Genomic DNA, 20,263 nt, shown 5'->3' with positions numbered 1-20,263 from the left:
GAGAACGATTTTTGAAAAAAGACAATGGAGAATCAGGTCCGATAACTTACATAATCCATGACCCTCGTCATTCAAATGCTGGGGGTCAATCTTCCGCGGTCAGCAGCTTATGTAAACATACACGATCTTTGTCGGTGGTGTCAGGCGGAGCTAGAATACATCTACTTTAAAGCTGCCAAAAGAGTCTAACAGAGTGGCAGTTTTTCCCTCGCTTTCTTCTCTTTCTATTAGAACTCGACATGTCAGACAAGGCTGTTCTCGTTACCGGTGGTGCTGGTTACATTGGTGAGTAGAGTACAGCTTTTCCAGTAAATCTCCCCGAGATGATGATGGCGTGCACGTGCTAAGCTGACTGAATCTTGCATAGGCTCGCACACCGTGATTGAATTGCTCGAGAAAAATCATAAGGTTGTTGTTATCGACAATCTGTATAACTCTTCCTACGAAGCCATTCGCCGCATTGAAAAGATTACCGGAAAGCAGGTGACTTTCTACAAGGTTAATATCCTCGACAGAAAGGCATTGGTTGAAGTGTTCAACCGCCATCCTATCTGGGCTGTTATCCATTTTGCTGGTCTCAAGGCCGTCGGCGAGTCTGGCCAGATCCCTCTGGACTACTATCACAACAACATTACTGGTACAATTACTTTGCTTCAGGCTATGAAGGAATGCAATGTCAAGAACATTGTCTTTTCATCCTCGGCAACCGTTTACGGTGATCCAACTGTTATCCCGATTCCCGAGACTCTGCCTACTGTAAGTTGGAGAGTAGTGAGAATCAGATTATAAGTGTACTAACGTTTGGAAAATGGGATATGAACTAGGGTTCCACAAATCCATACGGCCGTACTAAGCAATTCATTGAGCATATCATTCGCGATCTTTGCACAGCGGAGAAGGACTGGAACGCAGCACTCCTGCGCTACTTTAACCCCGCCGGCGCTCATCCATCCGGTATCCTTGGTGAGAACCCATTGGGCGTACCAAACAACTTGATGCCTTTTCTCGCGCAGGTTGCCATTGGTCGACGTGAATGCTTGAACGTTTTTGGCAACAACTACGAAACCAGAGACGGCACTTGCATTAGGTAAGGAGAGCGTTTTAGCATTTATACCAAATTTGTTAAGTACGGATTAACTAATGGTTCCTGGATGAAAACCCAGAGATTACATTAATGTTGTTGATCTGGCAAGAGGCCACTTAGCTGCATTGGAGAAGCTGCATGAAGATATTGGCTGTGTAGAGTACAATCTCGGCACTGGCCACGGTTACACTGTTTTGGAGATGGTGAAGGCATTCAGCAAGGCAGTTGGCAGAGATTTGCCTTACAAGATCGTCGATCCACGACCCGGTGACGTTCGCAACCTGACGGCTGATCCCTCCAAGGCTGCCAAGGAATTGAACTGGAAGGCAGAGAAGACTTTGGATGAGACGTGTGCCTCACTTTGGAACTGGCAGACCAAGAACCCGCAGGGTCTTGAAGATTGCCCTGGCGAAGCTCCTCCGGAAACTGTCATCTCTTACATCTAAGATGCGAATCCATCCCAGTTTTCTTCGACTGTATTTGCTTCGCAGCATTTTTTATATACACACACGCACATATATTCTCGCACACATATCCATGCCACCACAATATCTCTCCCTCCCTCGTTGTTCTGCTCATTATAAATTTAACGTGCATTTCATGCATTTGTTGTGAAGGATAATTCAAGAGCATACAAACTATAGATTGCGTAAAATAAATTTGTATGAGGTACTACTGCTTTTGTGGCATTTAGATTAGTTGCAATTGGTCGATATTTCGCCGGCGGATATCTAAAATTCACTTTGGTCGCTTGAGAGATAAGCTGCAAAGATTTTATGGAACATTGCTGGTCAGTAAAGATCCTCACTGAAGTCTATCACAATAATGCTAAGTGATTCGGGAGAAAGGCAGACTCTTTTGAACTTGAGACTTTGTCTCCGACTGCCAAATGCGGCGGCATTAACTCACAAACTCACACATGGCTATATAAAGTCGATGTTGCTAAGGTACAGGAGACTCCTCTCATATGATGCATGAGCAAGCAGTTGACAATGTTGCCAGTTCATCGATAAAAGCTAGGCGAATTGTCTAGTCTATGGTATGCCTATGTAAGTATCGCTTGCCCCCGACAAACTGTATGTGCTCGTATTTTTTTAAGCTCTCTCTCTGAAAAATACGATCTACTTGTAAATGACTAGCCAAGGATATGTATGTAGCTTTCTTCATATGGCTGAAGTGTCAAGATCTTCCATTGACTATAGGTAACACATTTCCTAGGATACATGATAGCTTACAGAACCAAATTTTGCCGATGGAGACGCACTTGCACGGTGTTGTTGAAAATGATGATAATATTTGCAAGTGCATTTTTGAATGTAAGCGTATTCTTTTGTTTATATCCTTGATGGCAGCGGTGGTATTGGCCCATCGTTGCGATCGATTTGCGCGGATATACGTGAGCGAGTTACTGCTGCTGTGGTGTGACAAGATGCGCCTTGAGGTCCCTGATCATACGCTGCCCAAGTACATGCTATGCATCGGTGACGACTTGATCGGTTCGTTCCATTGCTATATCTCGCAATGGAACGGGAACCCTGTCCTCTGGTTTCCTTGCGACTCAAGAGGATGCTGCTCGAAATAAGGTTGTTCATCATCCGATTAACAATTATGAAGAAGAATGATGGGCACAGCTGGAGCAGGGGCTAGACTTGAGTGTCGACTGGGGCTCAGAAAATTCTATCATATACACGAGCTACTATCATTATTATTATTTTCTCTTCCTTGGACGCTCACACTCGAGACGGTCCTGCAGCTTCCCAGCAAGATAGCAGAGTAGCAGGCTCGCGGGGTGAGTGGAGATGCACGATTTTGTTTTGGCATAGAACAATTTGTGCACGATGCGGGGGCGTGTATAGTAGCGGTCAATATCTGACTTGCCGTATTTTCTTCTTCTTGGCGAATCCACATTGTTTCCTTCCATGTTTCATCCGAAAGTTCCATTTATTAATCTTGATATCAGTGTCGTCGTCATTTACTGCGGATCAACCGCGGATGGTCAGCCAGGATCGCATGCAGACTACTGCATGTTATAGCTTTCTAGTAGCTTCGGCGCGCCGCCGGAGAAAGTATAGGCAGTTCTGTTTACACAAAAATGTCACAGTGAATTAAGAAGCCATCGGTGAGGCTGAGGGCAACGTGGAAAAGGGGAGTTGAAGTATTATTTCTGGCCAGATTTTTTGCTTCACGTTCGTTGCTGCATATTTATAGGCTTCAAAGATGCATGAAAAATTCTCACCCCTACTCGTGCTAATTCAATGTATGAAAAGAAATAAGAAGCTGCTGCTGCAGCAGCAACCACAATGGGATTTTAATATAAGAGAGACGCAGGTGGTTGGCACGTTCACATTTTAGGCCTGGCCTTATATAGCAGGAGGCATAATTATAGTGTTTTTCGAAAGTTCCTGGATTGGGATTCGTGAGGCGCAATTGAAAAATTTTCAAAAGGCCATGATGTTAATTGCATGTGCCCGGGATCCCATCTTGTTTTGGAAAACAGGCAATGTCGGACTGCTCCCATATATTCCGACGCGCGAGGCCTTTGTTATCAACATTGATGCGGTTGTCATCAAAAATGTCGAGCAGCAGCGGCGCGGTGGTGGTAAGAATATTTAGTCGAGCAGTCTAGTGCTTCTAGACTACTTTATATTGCAACCCTGGGATTCAGGCACCAAATGAACCATTTTTGGGCATTAGCAGGGTGGAACTTGGAACCGCTGTATGTCTTTGATTTTAGCGCGGATGCATCTTTCCTGGTGCCACGTTCAACAAAATAAGGGCAGTAGCAGCAGCCCACCAGACCCGCGGGCGTCATGATACGTATTCAGTTGTCTGGCACTCAATGTAAGCAACGCTGTGCACACAAACAAAGCCTGCCGAGGGTGGCTGTCCGGAAAGATAATAATAAAAGCAGCAGCGCCTACGAATTTTAGCTCGGAAAAAGGAAAATACTGTGCTGTTTTCGGCTGTCGCAATATATCTTGTGTCGCCATGAACGGGGTTTGCTCTACATCACAATGTTGCAATTCAAAACGTCTTTAAAAGACACCACCCACCCTCTTTTAACTCTGTTCTTTCTGTCTCCCCAAACCCAATCCCTTTCTCTCTTTTGGCGACTCAATCGCTGAATTCTTGAGCCTTTCTTTTCTTACAACAGAGAAATTTTTCTAGCAACCAGACGCTGGTCGTTCGCACCCTTTCCAGTCATTATGTTTCGTCGCCAACTCGCCTTGTTGTTCGTCGCTATCTGGGCATTGCTGTCCGTGACAGCATTCGCTGCCCCCGTCGAAGCCGAAATCGGTCAAGACAATTCGCTCCTCGAGACAACCGATGCTACCGCCAACGTCAACCTCCCTGAGAAGCGCAGCCTCGTCAAGCGCGCCAGAACCTACAAGGGTAAAGGCACCTGGTTCATTCCTGAGCAGGAAGGCGGTATCTACGGCGCTTGCGGTCCCAAGGAGAACTCTGAATCCATGATTGTTGCCATGAACGCTAAGCAATACGGCAACATGAACAGAAAGAGCAAGTGGTGTGGCAAAAAGTTGAAGGTCAAGGGCCCCAACGGTTCTGCTATCGTCAAGGTCAACGATGCCTGCCCTGGCTGTGGCAAGAACTCCTTGGTAAGTTCTTGCTTTTTGACCGTTTCTGCATCGACAAAATTTAACAATATGTCGCTATAGGACCTCACTCCAAAGGTTTTCAAGAAAGTTATCGGTGACTTTGACATTGGTATCGCAACCATCACCTGGCACGAAGTCTAAAAACTTTCTTGTTCTTTTATAAATGCATCGCAATCATTGTAATCTTTCTCTTCTTTGTTTGTTGTATTGCTGTCCCACACTCCACACACACACACGCTCTCTCTATTCTCTCTCCATTGTACAAAAAGACAATTGTAGGGAGTGAGCGAGGTATTCCATTCTTCTCGATTATCTTGCCGCCCCTCATTTGTTTCTCTCTTCTACTTTTTTTTCTTTCTGGAAATCTTATCGTTTTGAAATAAAGTATCGATTAGACAAGAAGATAGACCCTTGTAGCCTGCTGTCATTCATTGATCCGTTGAACCTTGTTCCCAACGGATCGACGTTTATGTACGACAACGTGTGGCCCTGAGCACAAGGCAGCGATTTTCGTTGGCTTCTTGGAATTCTACAAGTAATATTTTCAGTAACAGCAAAACATCCCGACAAAGCAGCCGATCAGTTTATTACAAACAACAACACATGTATGCAGCAATACTTTGGGGGCATTCTCTTCTATGTATGTGACATGGAGGGGGAGTTGAACGAATCGTGATTAATAGTAGCAGATGATTCTACTTAGAAACGGCGTTTGGACTGTCTTCGTGCCAGCGCTGCAGCCCGCTGTCGCTCTCGCAGGACACGCTCCTTCTCCAATTTCTCTTGATGTGCCCATTGCTCCTTCCAGTTTTCACGGAAGGATTTGGCCGGACCTTGCTGCTTGGCAACATTCGGGTCTATCGCGGGTATCTTCAATGCTCGTCGGATGGATGGGCTCTTGAGCATGAGCACCTGGCCAATCGAAAATATGTTGGATGTCAACCAGTAGACAAACACAGACTACAGATAGATAGATAAGATTGGTTTTGTCTTTTTTCAACAACGATTCTCTCGATCAACTTACGCTTGGCATCCATGCGGTAGCAGGGATCATAGCAACGGTGATGAATCGGAACACATTCTTCATACTTTGTGCCTGAGTGCTTGTAGCGCCGACTTCACCGCCAGCTTCCAAAACTGCCAACATGGCACCTGCCGAGAGTGCCGGCAGAGCATAGCAGGGGTCTTTGGCGGTCAAGTCTGTGAACCATGCTAAACCTCCGTCTTGCAATCCGGGCACAGGCAGCTCAGACATGGCTCGCAGAGCCAAAAAGAATGAAACCATGACAGGCATCTGCAGCAAGGGCATACCCAATGATTTTAACGGGTGGCAGTTGTTCTTTTGGAACAATCGACGAAGATCGTTGGAAAGTTGCGCAACAGCCACCGAGTCGCCGCTCGCCTGTGCCTGCTTCAAGCTATCCGTCAATCGACCTACTTCGGGCGAAATGTTTCGTAAGGCGGCGTTGTTGCGCTGGATCTTCACGACAACCGGCATCAACGCAAGTCGAATAAGCACCGTAGCACTGACAATGGTGCCCCACCACGGAAGGCCTGTGTATACATTGATCGCTTCCAAAAATGCTTCCAATCCACCAACCGGCGTAAAGTTACATAGGCCCATCGCCTTAAAGTCGCCAATCTGTGCTGCTACCTGATTCGTGCCTTCCGTCAATGCATTTGCCGCACTAGTTGCTTTTTCGGATACGTTCTCTGTCGTATATCGCCGATGTTGTAGAACTATCGTTGCCGTATATCCGGGACGCTGTAGTGCTCTCTGTGCCAATGGCGAGCGCTAACGGCAATTCAACAATTAGTTGAATGAATATAAAGACATTTGTTGCCATCCCATACCACTAAAGGTGCTCTAAGAAAGCGAATGCTATTCTCCGGCCCTGGTAAGCAACACGCTACTACACTCGATATTTCTACAGTATATGCATACCTTTGTGGCCTTAACAGTTTGCTAGCGGCGTTCATTGGGTGTGTATAGAGAGGAGAAGACAAGGTTATCAAACCACATAAGCTGCCAGGGACGGAAACTGAGCGCGCAAAGCCACTTTACATAAAAGGCAAAGAAAGGAGCACTGAAAAGGTCAAACGAATCAACAGCTTTTCTCTTTTTTTAATCCTTTTTGACAATGGGTATCTTTAAAGCTTTTCTAACGGCAGGATTTCGAAGAGCGTATACTTGACACAGCGAGAACGCGTTTGAAGTGATCCAGTACACGAAAACAGACTATTGAAGAAGAATGAGTTTAAATTTTCGACTAATGTTGCTCAAAAAAACTTACACTTGGCATCCACGCAGTGAATGGTACGGTTGCAACGGCCAAGAGCCGGAACAAGTTTTTCATCTTTTTCTGAAGTTGCGGGTTTGTAGCAGCAGCCGGCGACGTTGCAGTGGCTTCTCGGCTCGCGGTTTCCATGATGCTCAGCATACTGGCACCGCTGATGAACGGCAAGATATAGTATGGATCGGATACGGCGAGATCAGCGAACCATGCCAATCCACCTGTTTGGAATCCTGGTACGGGCAGTTCAGACATGGATTTCAGCGCCATAAAGAAGGACACCATGACGGGCATTTGGACTAGCGGCAGTGTGAACGACAAGAAGGGATGGCAGTTGTTCTTTTTAAACAGTGCTTGCAATTCTTGGGATTGTTGTCGGACGGCATCAACGTCACCTGTCAGTTGAGCTGCCTGGATCTGTGCCATATGTTCGTTCACTTGAGGATTTAAGGCCTGCAGAGCGGCTGCGTTGCGCTGTACCCGGACAACAATGGGCAGGAGTGCAAAGCGGACAAGTATCGTTGTTGCGGCAATGGTACCCCACCACGGTAATCCGGTGGTTACATTAATGGCTTCCAGAAATGCTTCCAGTGCCCCCACAGGAGTAAAGCTACAAAGTCCCATTGCTTTTAGGTCACCAATTTGAGCTACGGCTGTTTGTGCTACGCTGCTGCTGACCGGTTCGAATACGGCGTTGTTGCTGCTGCTGCTGCCGATGGTTTCGCTTGAAAAGTTGCGGTGGGTGATAGGGACAATAACGCTGACAGGTTGCATAGCATGTTGGCTTTGCAAGAACGATGCTGCTGGGAAACGTCGTTGTGGAGTAATATGCCGCACCAACCTGATGGTCCTAAGGCCCATATAAATATCATATTCTGCTTTTTTCAGAGACTAAACTCGGAATTATACCTTTGCGCCCTAGAGAACATTTTGTTGTGTTTCGAAAAGAACAAGAAGTATCTGGCCAGGGCTGTCATTCGTCTTCCCCAATCTGGTTGCCAAGCCACCTTCCCGTTATGGTTCCTGAATTTTGGGTTTCCTGCAAGATCTCGACGACGATATTTCTTCTGTATTGTCCTGCGTCAATCCCAGAGATTCTTGGAGCAACGCAATATTAACCAGCGATTGCTACATAGTCATAACACAAAGATAGGGCGCCCGGTGCCATTCTCATGGTATCGAAGTCTTCACTGAGTAGTTCATCTCTAAGCCATACCAGGAACCCTTGGCCTTCGAATCGCAGTCGTATGTCCTGCAGTGTGCCTCGATGAAAACCACACGACATTTCCATCAGCGAAAAAGTATCCGAGCATACACAGCATAAGAGATGCCCATCTAGCTGGGTATTCTTGGAGCAGAAAATGTTACAAGCTATGTGTAGCCAACTATGAGTGCATGGAGGAATACAAAGCCTTTGGATGATACAACGGTCTTTACGCTTCTCTGCTTTCAAATAGAGCATCAGATCGAAGTAAAATAGTCAATACCTTTTCTGCATGCAGACTAATATCTCATGTCAGACGATTGTTATTAGTGTTGCTTTCTTTTCTTTGAGGAAAATGCGTGTTGAAAGAGGAAGGAAGGGAAGGGATATGTGCCGCGGGTGGTTGATGCATGAACATAGATGTTCTGCTTTTTTGTGCATGTTTCTTATTACATTCACAGTAGTTTTAATCTCGTTTTCTCACTCAAATCCTTCCTACATTTCAAGAAGTTCCACAATTGATTCATTTATACCATTTCGATGGTGTACTCCCTCCATCGCCGGCTAGAGTAAACTTGAATTCGACGGAGCTGTGCTTGTAGTAGCGAAACGGATGCAAAACCGCCAGAGAATGGAGGTTTATGAAAGTAAAGCAAGTTCATTTTATTATATTAATTTAAACTGAATAATTCTATAAATATATCCAAACCATCTTTTTGATTTGATACAAAAGCTCTGTGGATTACCTATAAATAAGAGTCATAACCCCATTTGAGTATATATCTTTTGTTGTGCAGCAAATTTGAAAAGTAGATAACTTGACCAGCTCGACAACCTGCTGTGAATCATTTCTGCAGGTCCGAAGTGCGGAAAATGTCAGTTGACTGGGGGAATAAGGTTTTCGCACATCCTGCCAACCAACCGTTACTACCTTTCTTAACTCTTGTGTGTGCGATATTCTCTCTGTCTATTTTCCCTTCGCTAGTTAATGTCAACGGCGTCGTCGTACCTCAATCAAGCGCCAGCAAGAACGGAACCACGCGCTGTTCCAAACACGTCGCCGTCGCTAGATCAGCAACCCGCTGCCGCCTCCTCCCTCAGTTCCGAGCTAAGCGAATCCAGCCGAACTGTCGTAATCGCTGAACGATGGCACGTTCTTTGGAAGATTGGCGAGGGATCATTTGGCGAAGTTTTTCTCGGTATATAGAAAGCGTTGCGACCTGCTTGTTATACAACATCCTTTGACGCAACAAATATAGCGGAAGATGTCAAGACTGGTGCACAATATGCTATTAAGCGCGAGTCTAAAAAAATGCGTCATCCGCAGCTTGAACGAGAATATGAATTTTACGAATTACTTGCTGGAGGGGGTAGGGAGTGAACGTGGAAACGCATTATATTGGAAAACTTTAACCAATGGATGGATCTGATGTAGCCGGTATACCGCGGTGCCATTGGTATGGCGAGCACAAGGATTTCAATTGTCTCGTACTTGATCTTTTGGGCCCGAGTCTAAAGGAATTGCGGCAAAGCGTAAAATGCTTTTCACTAGAAGATATCGTGGATCTTGGATGTCAGATGGTACGATAACTTTACCAGACATTTCATGCGATTTTCTGTTGATCTTATAGATAAGGTTGTATAGGTGGATATTATGGAACACGTTCACAATCGAGGACTCGTGTTTCGTGACATGAAACCAGACAACTTTCTCTTTGACAGCTCCTGCCGATTATTGGATAGTGAGATGGTCCGCATCGATGGAGATATGCCACATTTTACATACAAATACCCGACTTGTCGTGAAGTTTTTGATCAATGGGGAGAGGCCAAACTACACATTGTCGATTTTGGGCTAGCAACTTGGTGGCGCGACAAGGAAACTGGAGAGCCGATACCGGAGGGTAAACGAAAGCATAGAAACAAGATCGGAACGGCACGTTATGCATCCGTCAATGTACACAATGGAAGAATGCATGCGAGAAGAGACGATTTGGAAGGACTAGCTTATATTATTCTCGACTTGTTACTAGGATCGCTGCCGTGGAGCGGTATTCAGGCACGCAATTCTAAAGCAGGCTGGGATCGAATGCGAACAATGAAACGGGATACATTCATGAGCGACTTGTGTGCAGGTCACCCGGTTGGTATTGTCAATTTTGTTGAATATACAAAGAGATTGCGGTTCCAAGAAGATCCAGACTATGCATATATGAAGCGGCTACTCAGTGGTTCTCTGCCTGGCGGCAAATACTCGGAACCGACTCGCTCTCCATTCGGAGGAGATACCGTACGCCAGGATGTCGTAAATCCCGATATGTACAGCGAAAGGAACGAGAAACAAGAAAAAGAAAAGGAAGAACTGGAGCAAAAATTCCAGCAGATACAGGAAGAGACGACGACGACGACGCAGGAAGTGCAAGAAGTGGATTCATCAGGCTCGTCATTCAAAGAAGTACTTGCGAAAATGAAACTTCAGGAAGGGCGTGTTGGATGGTATACCTACAAGCGAGATGAAGCGCCCTGGGAGCCGGATATTGATTGGGATACCAAAAAGCCAGAAGATCAGAATGTCACGACGCGATCGTGGGGAGAAGATCAACCAAACATATCGTGGGGACAGGCGACAGATCACGAACAGGATACCTGGGGATCCACTTGGGATAGCAAGGACGCTGAAGGATGGGGTTCTTCAAATCAGCCAAATTGGACTTCAATAAACGCAACGTCGCAGACAGCAGCAGGGGATCAATGGCGCAAAGCAGGCATAGAGGGCTGGGGATCAACGACCCACGCTGATGACCAATGGAAACAAGTCAGTGGGGGTGGTGGCGGCGGCGGCGGCGCCAATGCATCATGGCGCCGAGTCGATAAGAGTAAATTTATGTCCGATACGTGGCCGCCGCCGAAGGGTCGCAGCAACAGACCTTCAGGAGACCGTTCACAGCAGCAGCGAAAACAAACTTCCGTTCCAAACGATCGAAGGAGGAAAAAGCCGGAAGCACATCGAGATAGCAGTGGTACAACATCAAATGCGTGGGATTCCCAGGACTACGGAGGCGTTTGGGTAGCCAATCAAGATGGAGATGGGTGGACTGTGAAAGATAGTAGTAAAGGACACCACAATCAAACATCAAGAGGAGCAGACAAGGCTGCTGGCAGTGGACATGATACGATTCCTTCTCGACGAGACTACCCAAGGAGATCTCGGTAACACGATTTGCTATCAATTGTCGCATTATCACGTTGATCTTGTATATCATGACTACCTTTTTTACTGCTATTTTTCTGCCATTATGTGTTTTATTGCATTATTCATGAAATATAAGCAACAACATGCATTTTAACAACAATTGATCTCTGAGCCTGCGACGAGCATCTCTGAGCGGAGTTGATGTTGAAAACTGTATTACGAAGCAACTTATATTCTCGTGTAAAGAAATATCCGAGAACCCGAATGTTGAATCATCAAAGTTTGCAGCGAGATGTTTGTATATACTTACGTTATTTGATGAAGGATAAAACGAGTGTGCTATACGTTGCAGAGGGAGAGTAGTGGGGCACAACTTAGTCTTTGGTGATGTTTCTGTCTGTTGGGTCACGAGAACAAGCTCGCTGCCCGAAAAAAGTGTGGGGAAGGGCAAGTCGACCCGACTGCATATAAGAAGGCAAAAGCGCAGGAACTTGTCAAACCTTTCTCACTTTGTTCCATTCCACGACAACCCGCCATTGCCCTAATGCTCGCCCGTCAATTCCTTCGTGTTTCCAACACCGTTACTCGTCCTCGCATTGGTGTGCGTGCAGGTAGCACGCTTGCAAAGTACAACTGGCAAGATCCTTTGAACCTTGACAAGCTCTTGACCGATGAGGAGCGAATGGTCAGGTACGCAAGTCTGCTTAGTGTTTGACCAAGTGGTGGCAAATTTGTTAACCATTTTGTATTATTCAGGGATGCAGCCCGTGATTATTGCCAGGAGAAGCTGCAACCTCGCGTCCTCGAGGCTTACCGGCATGAACGTACGCATAAGCAGCAGCGTGATTGTGGGAAAAAATGCACTTGAAAAGGCATGTGCTTATTCTCTCTATTTTATTTTTAGGATTCGATCGCGAAATTATGAATGAAATGGGTGAACTTGGCTTCCTTGGTTCTACCATTGATGGCTACGGATGTGCTGGCGTATCCTCAGTTGCATATGGCCTTACTGCCCGTGAAGTTGAAAGGTATGGCAGCGAGAAAGAGCAAATAAGACACGGTTCAAAATTGAATGGAACTAATTATTGAATTAGAGTCGATTCCGGTTACCGATCTGCCATGTCTGTACAATCGTCTTTAGTCATGCATCCTATTAATGCCTATGGCACTGATGCTCAAAAGGAAAAATATCTTCCTGAACTAGGTACGTCGTCGTTATCGAGATTATCTTTTTTTCGAGATGTTACTTACATTGAGTAGCAAAGGGCAACATCGTTGGTTGCTTTGGTCTCACGGAACCCAACCACGGCTCGGATCCCGCTGGTATGGAAACTACTGCCAAGAAAGTTAACGGCCACTATGTCTTGAACGGCAGCAAGACCTGGATCACAAACTCTCCCATTGCTGATGTGTTCGTCGTTTGGGCCAAGAACTTGGATGAAGGTGGAGCTATCCGTGGTTTCATCTTGGAAAAGGTAAAGAAAAGAAAATGGAAGCAGAGACCAAAATGCTAGAAGCGATGTATACTAATTGCCCTTGCACTTAGGGTATGGCTGGTTTGGATGCCCCTGCTATTCACGGTAAATTCTCTCTTCGTGCGTCCATTACTGGTATGATCATGATGGACAACGTTGAGGTTCCTGCCGAAAACATGCTGCCCGGCGCCAAAGGTCTCAAGGGACCCTTTGGCTGCCTGAACAATGCTCGTTACGGCATCGCTTGGGGTGCGCTTGGCGCTGCCGAGTTCTGCTTGAACCAGGCTCGCGAATATACTTTGGAACGCAAGCAATTCGGTGCACCTCTTGCTAGCCGACAGTTGATCCAAAAGAAGATGGCTGATGCTCACACCGAGGTGAGTTACATTTCTTCCATTGAAGCTGCCCAGAGTTTACGCTAACTTGCTTGTTTAGATCGCCATTGGTCTCCAAGCATGCGTACAAGTTGGTCGGCTCAAGGATGCCGGCGAAGTTGCCCCTGAAATGATTTCCATGATCAAGCGCAACTCATGCGGCAAGGCACTCCAGATTGCTCGCGACTGCAGAGACATGTTGGGCGGTAACGGTATCTCTGACGAATACCACATCATCCGACACGCTGCCAACTTGGAAGCTGTCAACACCTACGAGGGCACAAACGACATCCACGCTCTGATTTTGGGCAAGGCCATCACTGGCATCCCCGCCTTTGCATAAACGTGGCCGACCTCGCCCCGTCTTGTATTATATATATCTTGTAGAGTTCCCCCACCATCAGCTATATCTCAGCAACAAAAAAGATAATGTGTGTGTGCCTTGTTGTTCTTGTTGTAAAAACGCGACGCGGATGATAGTCAATGTACATCAATTCGGGGGATTGGGTTTGGGGGTAGGGATATGTGGTTTATTCAAAGGAGGCAGACCAGGTGCTATTTTCATCGAATTCACCGAATGCAGTGACCTCGTGGGTATCCTCGGTCAACTGGATGGGGTGGCTGTGGCTATATTACAGTTAGTCAGTAACCAGATGGAGAGTTATTACCTCTAACTAAAAGAAGAGACTTACAGAGTTTGGCCAGTGGCGACGTGGCGGATGACAACAGAGCGGCCGAGGTGCCAGAGCTATATCAAGTTAAATGATCAGTTTGCAAAAGCTGTCAGGTTTTTTGGCTGGAATAAAAACGTACATAATCTTCGCCCTCTTCTTCCTCCTGATCGGGGATCATTTCAAGCTTCCAGACATCGTTCTCGTCAGTTTCATCATCGCCGCCAAAGCCGGAGACCTCCTGCTGGGCGGTGATAGGGCTTTCGATGTCGGGATGAGAGTGCAAGTGGCGACCGGTGCCCAGGTGCTTGAGACGGAATTGGTCATCGAAGCCGACTTCGTTGCCGATGACTTCGTCGCCAGCACCCTCGACGGGCAAGACAGCCCACATGGAGACACCTTCATCCCAGCCTGCGCAGTAAATCTTCAGGGGAAGTAATAAAGTTATTTGTCAATTAAATATAAACTCGTGCATGTGCTCGTTGAAACCAGGGAATACTCACTTTCTGCTGGCCGCTGCCGCTTTCATAAGTTTCCTCGTTCGAAGCGAGGTAGAAGCCGGTTGCGGTGTGACGCAAGCCGATAGCATCGCTGCAAACGCTGTTAGCGCATGCCTTTTGATTATCAATTCTTTGTTGTGACAGACATACCCGTAGCGGACAACATCACCTTCGGGGCGTTCGTAGCCTACAGAAAAATAAATTTTCTGTAAGAAGTCTTGTGCCGTAAGAATAAAGTCAAGACTTACTCATGATTGATTAGTAGAGTGAGAAAGAAAAACGAAGAACAGAATGTTGTCAGCACGTCGTGTCCTTTTATATAGCAACAACGGAGCAGCTTCCGGGTTTAGGCTTCGCGTAATTCTGAGTTGTTGCTGCCTCCTCCGAAGGAGGCTGAGAAAGCCTAGCCAAGCGAAATAGAGTTCAGAACGCGCACAAACAAAAAACTCATTAGCCGGGAAAGCGGATGTTCGGGAAAGAAAAAGAAAACACGGGATGCTGCAGCATTTACGTCAAAAAAAATACACACACTCGTGCTTTCTATTTTTCTTGTTTGACGGACCGTGTATGTACAATTTATTGTCTGCTGCTTTTATATATCGAGTTATATCAAGCATGACAGTATGCAAATTGCTGCCTTGTTGCAATGCTCTTAAATGCTAATTCATCTAAATGCATGCGGTGCCACTCAATGGGCAATGTTGCACGAGGTATCGCACACACACACACACACAGACAGTCGGTTCGTGAGCCATTTTACCGTTCGCAATGCCAGATATGGAACGTGACGTATCGCAAGCATAAATTATTCCCCTCGCGCCACGAATCCGGGGCGGGCTCAATTATCGCGAGCCCCGGCGCCGCTAAGAATTGTGGACGTTGACGAGCCAGTAACCTAGGCGACAAGAGCAGGTCAACTTTCCTTTCTTCCCAGTGGAAACAGCGCATGGTGATACAAGCAAGCTTCAGACACGCACTGACCCTTCGAGAGTAGCAATGCATTTTGTACTCGTGATTAAAACCATGACAGAAATTATCCTGGCAAAATGGAATTGACCTTTTAAGACTCTTCACGGGTGTATCAAGTACATAAATCATTTCTGGTCGATGGAAATAGGAAGAAAAGATGTTACTATCTATCGTACTCGGATGCGACTGCCTGATAAAACCAAGTGCCTAATTCGGCCCAACTTAACCATTTTCATGAGCACGAGATGCATCGGAAGCGTAGGGCCAAGCAAGTGTGGAGATACGGACTGAAGAGAAAGCATCCAATGCATCAAGTTTTATTGTTTCAAGATATTTTACGGCAAAGCTTAGACTATTTAGGTATGACAGCACTGTACGTGTCCCTAACGCTGACTATTGCAAATTTGGTTGCATGTCCGAGATCTGTACATAGCGAGGAACCAAACAAATAATCATCACAAACAAACGCAATCGAAGAAAGCCTATTAAGATCCTGTGAAGTGCTTGAAAAAACATTCGTGCATAACCCAATGTAATGCAGTATTCCAAATATTTTTGCTTGAACATATAAAGTGGAGGAACCTTCTACTGAAACCAATATGCGGATTTATAGAGATGATGTTCTTGACAGAGATACAGAAACTACTTGGAATAAATTATACCTACCTTGCCAGCAAGAACAGTAATTTTATCTGCTGTAAACGTCTATAGCACTAGATCCATATGCAACTACCGCGTATTAATGTCCAATGCTAACAAGATACCCAATATTCTGTAGCCAAGCATTGCAAGCATTCGTGAATTGAAATTCAAGGACAATCGAGACTCAGTCGATTTCGCATCTGTTTCACTCCACTCTACAGCTACAATCACCATGAGCAAAGACATTGACGATCTTATTATGCAACTTGTTGACAACAAGCAGCAAGAAGGCGGCCGTTCGGACGACGAGGATGCTATTGACGAATATGGCCCTGATCTCTACAAGGATGAGGAAGACAGGAAAAGGTAAACATGACAGCTGAGGCATTGTCGCGAGTGTCAGCTTATTCTTCCTTGTCCTTAGACTTCTTGCTCTTCCCGAAGTTGAACGAGAGAGAATCTTGAGCGAGCGTTCAGAAGAGAGACAGCGCAATCTCGAACGTCTCCAAGTTCGAAAGCTTTTAAATGAAGGACGTCGAGAAGATACCACGCGACGTAAGTAACGCATGTATACAGCGATTACAGATCTCGAGTTCTCAACTTTTGTTTTTTTCCAGGATCAACACGTACAAAGGATTCCACAACCTCTAGAGCATTGTCGGAACTCACGAAGCGACGAGAGGAGAAGAGCAAAAGCCGTAGCAAGCGATCGGCAGAGCAGCCCACCTTTGAGAAGCGACGCAAAGTGGCCAGTCCGACGGAGGAGAGTGAGGAAGAATACAGCGAAGACGAGGATGTTCGTGATATCGAAAGACCATCCGAACGAAAAGAAAAAAAACGTAATCCAACCTACCAAGAGATTCAGAGCATCTGGCTCCCGCGCGACCTTATTGGGCAATGGCTGTATACCCCATACTTTGAAAACACTGTCATTGGCTCTATGGTCAGAATATACATCGGCAAAGATCAAGACGGAAAGGATGTTTACAGAGCATGCGAAGTTCTTGGTGAGGAGGATATCTAGCTTAATGCATATTCATTAGTCATGCTAAGTCAAGCTATCACAGATGTTGTACCCTATCACAAATCCTACCAGATTTCGGAAAAGTACTGGTGTGACAAAGCGCTGATGCTAAAGCACGGAGGAGCCGAGAGAGCATTCCCTATGGATATTCTATCCAACACTATGATTACACAGGTATTGAAAGTTGCGCTGCAAGTGTTCGGCACAAACGCCATTAATCTGTAAAAATTAAAGCATGAATACGAGCGTTTGATCAAGACTTGCGAATACGACAACGCGTCGCTACCATCTGTGCAGCATGTAGAAGAAAAAGCCAAAGATATTCAATCCGCAAAGACGTACGTTTTGAGCGAAAAGGAAGTGACCGAGATGATAGAAAAGAAGCGAGCTGCTCGAGGCGGACAATACTATACGAACAAGGACATTGCACAGTTACACGTCAAACTCGAATATGCCAGGAGCATCAACGACGTTGCAGAGATCAGTAAGCTTACAGATATTTTGAACGGTCTCAGACGCCCTGTAGACGACAGAAAGGATGATGTTTCCCAGTCACGACGTGTTCAAAACCTCATCCAGCAGCGAAAACTGGAGCAAGAACAAAAGGAAAAGAAAAAGCTGTATCAAGAACCATTCCAGCCTCCACGCTACGCACCAGGCAGCAAGGTGCGAAAACCCAAATTTATGGATTTGGCAAAGTCGCTGCCTTTCTTCTTGTAGTTTCATCAGCTGTTACTGCAAATATATGCGTGCTCTAAATAAGGAGATTGCGTTGTTGAATTGTTTCGCTTTCTCGATGATGCTATACCCCAAAAAAGTGTGGCACAGCAATTGTGATTCTTTTGATTCGTGACTTTTTCATTTTTCTGCCTTCCTTTCTTCTTCTACTCCTGGATCCTCAGATCTATGACCACGAGTGCAGACTGTCTGCCGCCTGAAGCTCTAGACAGTATCGCAGAGTATCTACCAACTTCTGACCATCAGCAGTGCCAAGTTGTGTGTCAAGCATGGAGACTTGTATTTCGACCTCTCGTGTTTAGCAAGATAAAGATCCGTAATAGCAAAGAATACAGCAAATTCTTTCGCTTAACAGGCAGCGTTGGACCGTTTGTGAAATACCTTGATCTTAGACGTGTTTACGGGAAACCAACGGGGAAGGAGTTCAGCAAACTGTCACGACGCTTGCCCAACCTCGAAAGGCTCGAGGTTGAAGAAAGAGCCCTCTAGAGCGCCCCATTCAAACAGACGTTTGCAAACTGGAAACACTTGAAAGAATTGCCCACACTTGCAGCAGAACCCAAAGTAGCGGAGCCATTGCTGCAGCGTATTGGGTTACAGCTTACGACGTTAAAGATGGCGGGACTTCTGGCACAGAATTTCCTGGCGTCGGAAGATCTCATCAGGGTGGTTCCAAATCTCGAACATCTTGCTTCTCATTACAATCCCGGTGCAGCTGTTGTCGTCCATCCAGATAGGCTCGAAGCACTTCATCACCATTTACCAAGGTTGAAAAGACTTCGGTTTGAAAGTGCAATATTTGCTGATAGCAGCTCCTGTTGGCCGGAGGAGGACTTCTGTTTTGAGGGGATGCAGGAATTGTGGATTTGCAGAAACGACGTCAGAAACTCGAGATGGATACAGCTTTGGATACATGCATTCGCATCGATTAAGAGCGTCTGCTTGCTTTTCAACATTTGTTCCTTCAAGAATGGTGATGCGGAACACGATAATCAGCAGCAACACCGATTGCTTGAACTTCTGCATGGACTACCAAATTTGACACAAATTATGTTATACATTGCAACAGAACAAGATGTCCTACTATCGACGCTAAGACGTCTGCATATGTCAGGAAGAAGGTTTAAGTCATTCCACATAAACGGTATAGAAAATTATGATCTACAAGTTATGTGGCTCAATTTGCAAGACGAAGTACACACATAGATCATTGACGATATGCACATATGGCGGTGCGAGCACCTTTGCAGAGCTATTGCAAAATATGCAGAGGTTTCAACAACTGCAGACCCTTCAAGTCAGTGGGACCCCAGAAGAGCAAGGTCAAATCGATATTTCTAGCATCCTTTGCAGCTTTCCAAAACTCAAATTTCTTACAGTACGATTTTGCTTCATTAATGCTGGCGTGGATACCTCGAGCGAGCAGCAGCAGCAACGTCTGACTGCGCTTAATATTCATTCTTGCACAATCGTCCGATCTGCACTCTCAACCTTGTCTCGATGCTGTCCCAATATGCAGCGCTTGACCATCTGCAATAGCCAAATTCCGTTGGAGCCAGACAAGTTATGCATGAGCATATCTTTACCAAACTGCGCTCTGGCAGAATGTAATATCGAAAATGTAAACGTTTTGCTGGACGACGCCGATCTTCAACTAAATGTCAAGGAAACAAACGTGCTGCATCTGCTTCAAACATACAAAAGAATAGAATGTATCTATCAGCGAATGCTCGGTCGTAAAAATGTTAAACCTCCTCATATCTTCGTCAAGTATTCCATTAATGTGCCAAATTGCAGTCATATCAACAAGACCAAAGTTCACAGGAGCTAGACTGGATGGATGGATACGAAAGCAAGCTTGACTCCTACTGCAAGCATGAATGGAAAAAGGCAATCAGCAACGACGGATACATACGACTTGAATGTGCAAGTGTAAAGGAACTTAATTTCAACGGTTGTCCTGCATCAAAAGCTATGACTCTATAAACCACCTTTTTCCTTAGTCATTATGTATCAAACACTTGAATTAACGTATGCTCCAAGGAGCACTGTCTGTTTGCGTGCATTAAAGATAGTATTGCAAAATTTCCAAGTGATTCGCGGCAGCTGCTGATACTAGTTACTACGCAGCTCGATTATTATTCTCAGCTTTCACTAGATCGATCACCAGTCCAAGGGCCATATCCCCGCTATCTTTAGGTAGCATGTCGCCGTAGCTGCAACCAAGGAGTGGTTTAGAAGCACTACAGTTCAGCTGTCGAGTAAAGTGCATGTATTCTTCACAAACGAAGGCTCAAACATAAAACTCACTGTGATTTGTTTATGCTTGACAATCGTGTAACAGAGATATCACTCTAAAGAGGGCCAGATAGTGTATCTGAGACTTCTTCACTTCGTAACCCCGTTTGTCCTCGTTGAAACGTACAACTCTTTTTGCAAGGTAGCGGGCCCTTGATGTTCCCTTATTGAGCTCCTGGA

At 45.7% G+C, this 20,263-nt stretch overlaps 11 protein-coding genes across 11 annotated transcripts; 8 read left to right on the top strand and 3 right to left on the bottom strand.

The window, feature by feature from the left end:
- Nucleotides 1-239: 239 nt before the first annotated feature.
- On the top strand, nucleotides 240-1,530 carry VTP01DRAFT_6695 (uncharacterized protein; the record flags this gene model as incomplete). The annotated part of the gene is made up of 4 exons (XM_069385624.1): nucleotides 240-285; nucleotides 368-756; nucleotides 825-1,087; nucleotides 1,164-1,530. The coding sequence occupies 4 exons, from the start codon at nucleotides 240-242 to the stop codon at nucleotides 1,528-1,530; spliced, it is 1,065 nt and encodes a 354-aa protein (XP_069243068.1).
- A 2,002-nt stretch (nucleotides 1,531-3,532) lies between these two features.
- On the top strand, nucleotides 3,533-3,858 carry VTP01DRAFT_6694 (uncharacterized protein; the record flags this gene model as incomplete). Its single annotated transcript, XM_069385623.1, has 2 exons — nucleotides 3,533-3,683; nucleotides 3,779-3,858. The coding sequence occupies 2 exons, from the start codon at nucleotides 3,533-3,535 to the stop codon at nucleotides 3,856-3,858; spliced, it is 231 nt and encodes a 76-aa protein (XP_069243067.1).
- A 432-nt stretch (nucleotides 3,859-4,290) lies between these two features.
- On the top strand, nucleotides 4,291-4,842 carry VTP01DRAFT_6693 (uncharacterized protein; the record flags this gene model as incomplete). The annotated part of the gene is made up of 2 exons (XM_069385622.1): nucleotides 4,291-4,701; nucleotides 4,762-4,842. The coding sequence occupies 2 exons, from the start codon at nucleotides 4,291-4,293 to the stop codon at nucleotides 4,840-4,842; spliced, it is 492 nt and encodes a 163-aa protein (XP_069243066.1).
- A 558-nt stretch (nucleotides 4,843-5,400) lies between these two features.
- On the bottom strand, nucleotides 5,401-6,681 carry VTP01DRAFT_6692 (uncharacterized protein; the record flags this gene model as incomplete). Its single annotated transcript, XM_069385621.1, has 4 exons — nucleotides 5,401-5,661; nucleotides 5,726-6,496; nucleotides 6,556-6,583; nucleotides 6,647-6,681. 4 exons carry the CDS (start codon nucleotides 6,679-6,681, stop codon nucleotides 5,401-5,403), a joined length of 1,095 nt encoding a protein of 364 aa, XP_069243065.1.
- A 145-nt stretch (nucleotides 6,682-6,826) lies between these two features.
- Nucleotides 6,827-7,924, bottom strand: VTP01DRAFT_6691 (uncharacterized protein; the record flags this gene model as incomplete). Its single annotated transcript, XM_069385620.1, has 3 exons — nucleotides 6,827-6,940; nucleotides 6,996-7,845; nucleotides 7,905-7,924. 3 exons carry the CDS (start codon nucleotides 7,922-7,924, stop codon nucleotides 6,827-6,829), a joined length of 984 nt encoding a protein of 327 aa, XP_069243064.1.
- Nucleotides 7,925-9,187: 1,263 nt separating this feature from the next.
- VTP01DRAFT_6690 (uncharacterized protein) lies at nucleotides 9,188-11,413 on the top strand (the record flags this gene model as incomplete). Its single annotated transcript, XM_069385619.1, has 4 exons — nucleotides 9,188-9,398; nucleotides 9,459-9,569; nucleotides 9,635-9,780; nucleotides 9,845-11,413. The coding sequence occupies 4 exons, from the start codon at nucleotides 9,188-9,190 to the stop codon at nucleotides 11,411-11,413; spliced, it is 2,037 nt and encodes a 678-aa protein (XP_069243063.1).
- A 523-nt stretch (nucleotides 11,414-11,936) lies between these two features.
- VTP01DRAFT_6689 (uncharacterized protein) lies at nucleotides 11,937-13,584 on the top strand (the record flags this gene model as incomplete). The annotated part of the gene is made up of 7 exons (XM_069385617.1): nucleotides 11,937-12,082; nucleotides 12,149-12,216; nucleotides 12,297-12,420; nucleotides 12,487-12,596; nucleotides 12,653-12,867; nucleotides 12,939-13,244; nucleotides 13,303-13,584. 7 exons carry the CDS (start codon nucleotides 11,937-11,939, stop codon nucleotides 13,582-13,584), a joined length of 1,251 nt encoding a protein of 416 aa, XP_069243062.1.
- A 187-nt stretch (nucleotides 13,585-13,771) lies between these two features.
- VTP01DRAFT_6688 (uncharacterized protein) lies at nucleotides 13,772-14,664 on the bottom strand (the record flags this gene model as incomplete). The annotated part of the gene is made up of 6 exons (XM_069385616.1): nucleotides 13,772-13,868; nucleotides 13,934-13,989; nucleotides 14,055-14,336; nucleotides 14,416-14,503; nucleotides 14,563-14,599; nucleotides 14,661-14,664. The coding sequence occupies 6 exons, from the start codon at nucleotides 14,662-14,664 to the stop codon at nucleotides 13,772-13,774; spliced, it is 564 nt and encodes a 187-aa protein (XP_069243061.1).
- A 1,591-nt stretch (nucleotides 14,665-16,255) lies between these two features.
- Nucleotides 16,256-17,767, top strand: VTP01DRAFT_6687 (uncharacterized protein; the record flags this gene model as incomplete). Its single annotated transcript, XM_069385615.1, has 5 exons — nucleotides 16,256-16,389; nucleotides 16,448-16,578; nucleotides 16,641-17,030; nucleotides 17,091-17,221; nucleotides 17,282-17,767. 5 exons carry the CDS (start codon nucleotides 16,256-16,258, stop codon nucleotides 17,765-17,767), a joined length of 1,272 nt encoding a protein of 423 aa, XP_069243060.1.
- Nucleotides 17,768-17,953: 186 nt separating this feature from the next.
- VTP01DRAFT_6686 (uncharacterized protein) lies at nucleotides 17,954-18,717 on the top strand (the record flags this gene model as incomplete). Its single annotated transcript, XM_069385614.1, has 3 exons — nucleotides 17,954-18,181; nucleotides 18,275-18,577; nucleotides 18,658-18,717. The coding sequence occupies 3 exons, from the start codon at nucleotides 17,954-17,956 to the stop codon at nucleotides 18,715-18,717; spliced, it is 591 nt and encodes a 196-aa protein (XP_069243059.1).
- Nucleotides 18,718-19,049: 332 nt separating this feature from the next.
- VTP01DRAFT_6685 (uncharacterized protein) lies at nucleotides 19,050-19,616 on the top strand (the record flags this gene model as incomplete). The annotated part of the gene is made up of 1 exon (XM_069385613.1): nucleotides 19,050-19,616. The coding sequence occupies one exon, from the start codon at nucleotides 19,050-19,052 to the stop codon at nucleotides 19,614-19,616; it is 567 nt and encodes a 188-aa protein (XP_069243058.1).
- Nucleotides 19,617-20,263: the final 647 nt, after the last annotated feature.

The sequence above is a fragment of the Rhizomucor pusillus genome (assembly GCF_041956525.1).
Source record: "Rhizomucor pusillus strain CBS 183.67 unplaced genomic scaffold VTP01scaffold_3, whole genome shotgun sequence".
NCBI lineage: Eukaryota > Fungi > Mucoromycota > Mucoromycetes > Mucorales > Lichtheimiaceae > Rhizomucor > Rhizomucor pusillus.
This window is presented reverse-complemented; position numbering and strand designations above follow the sequence as displayed.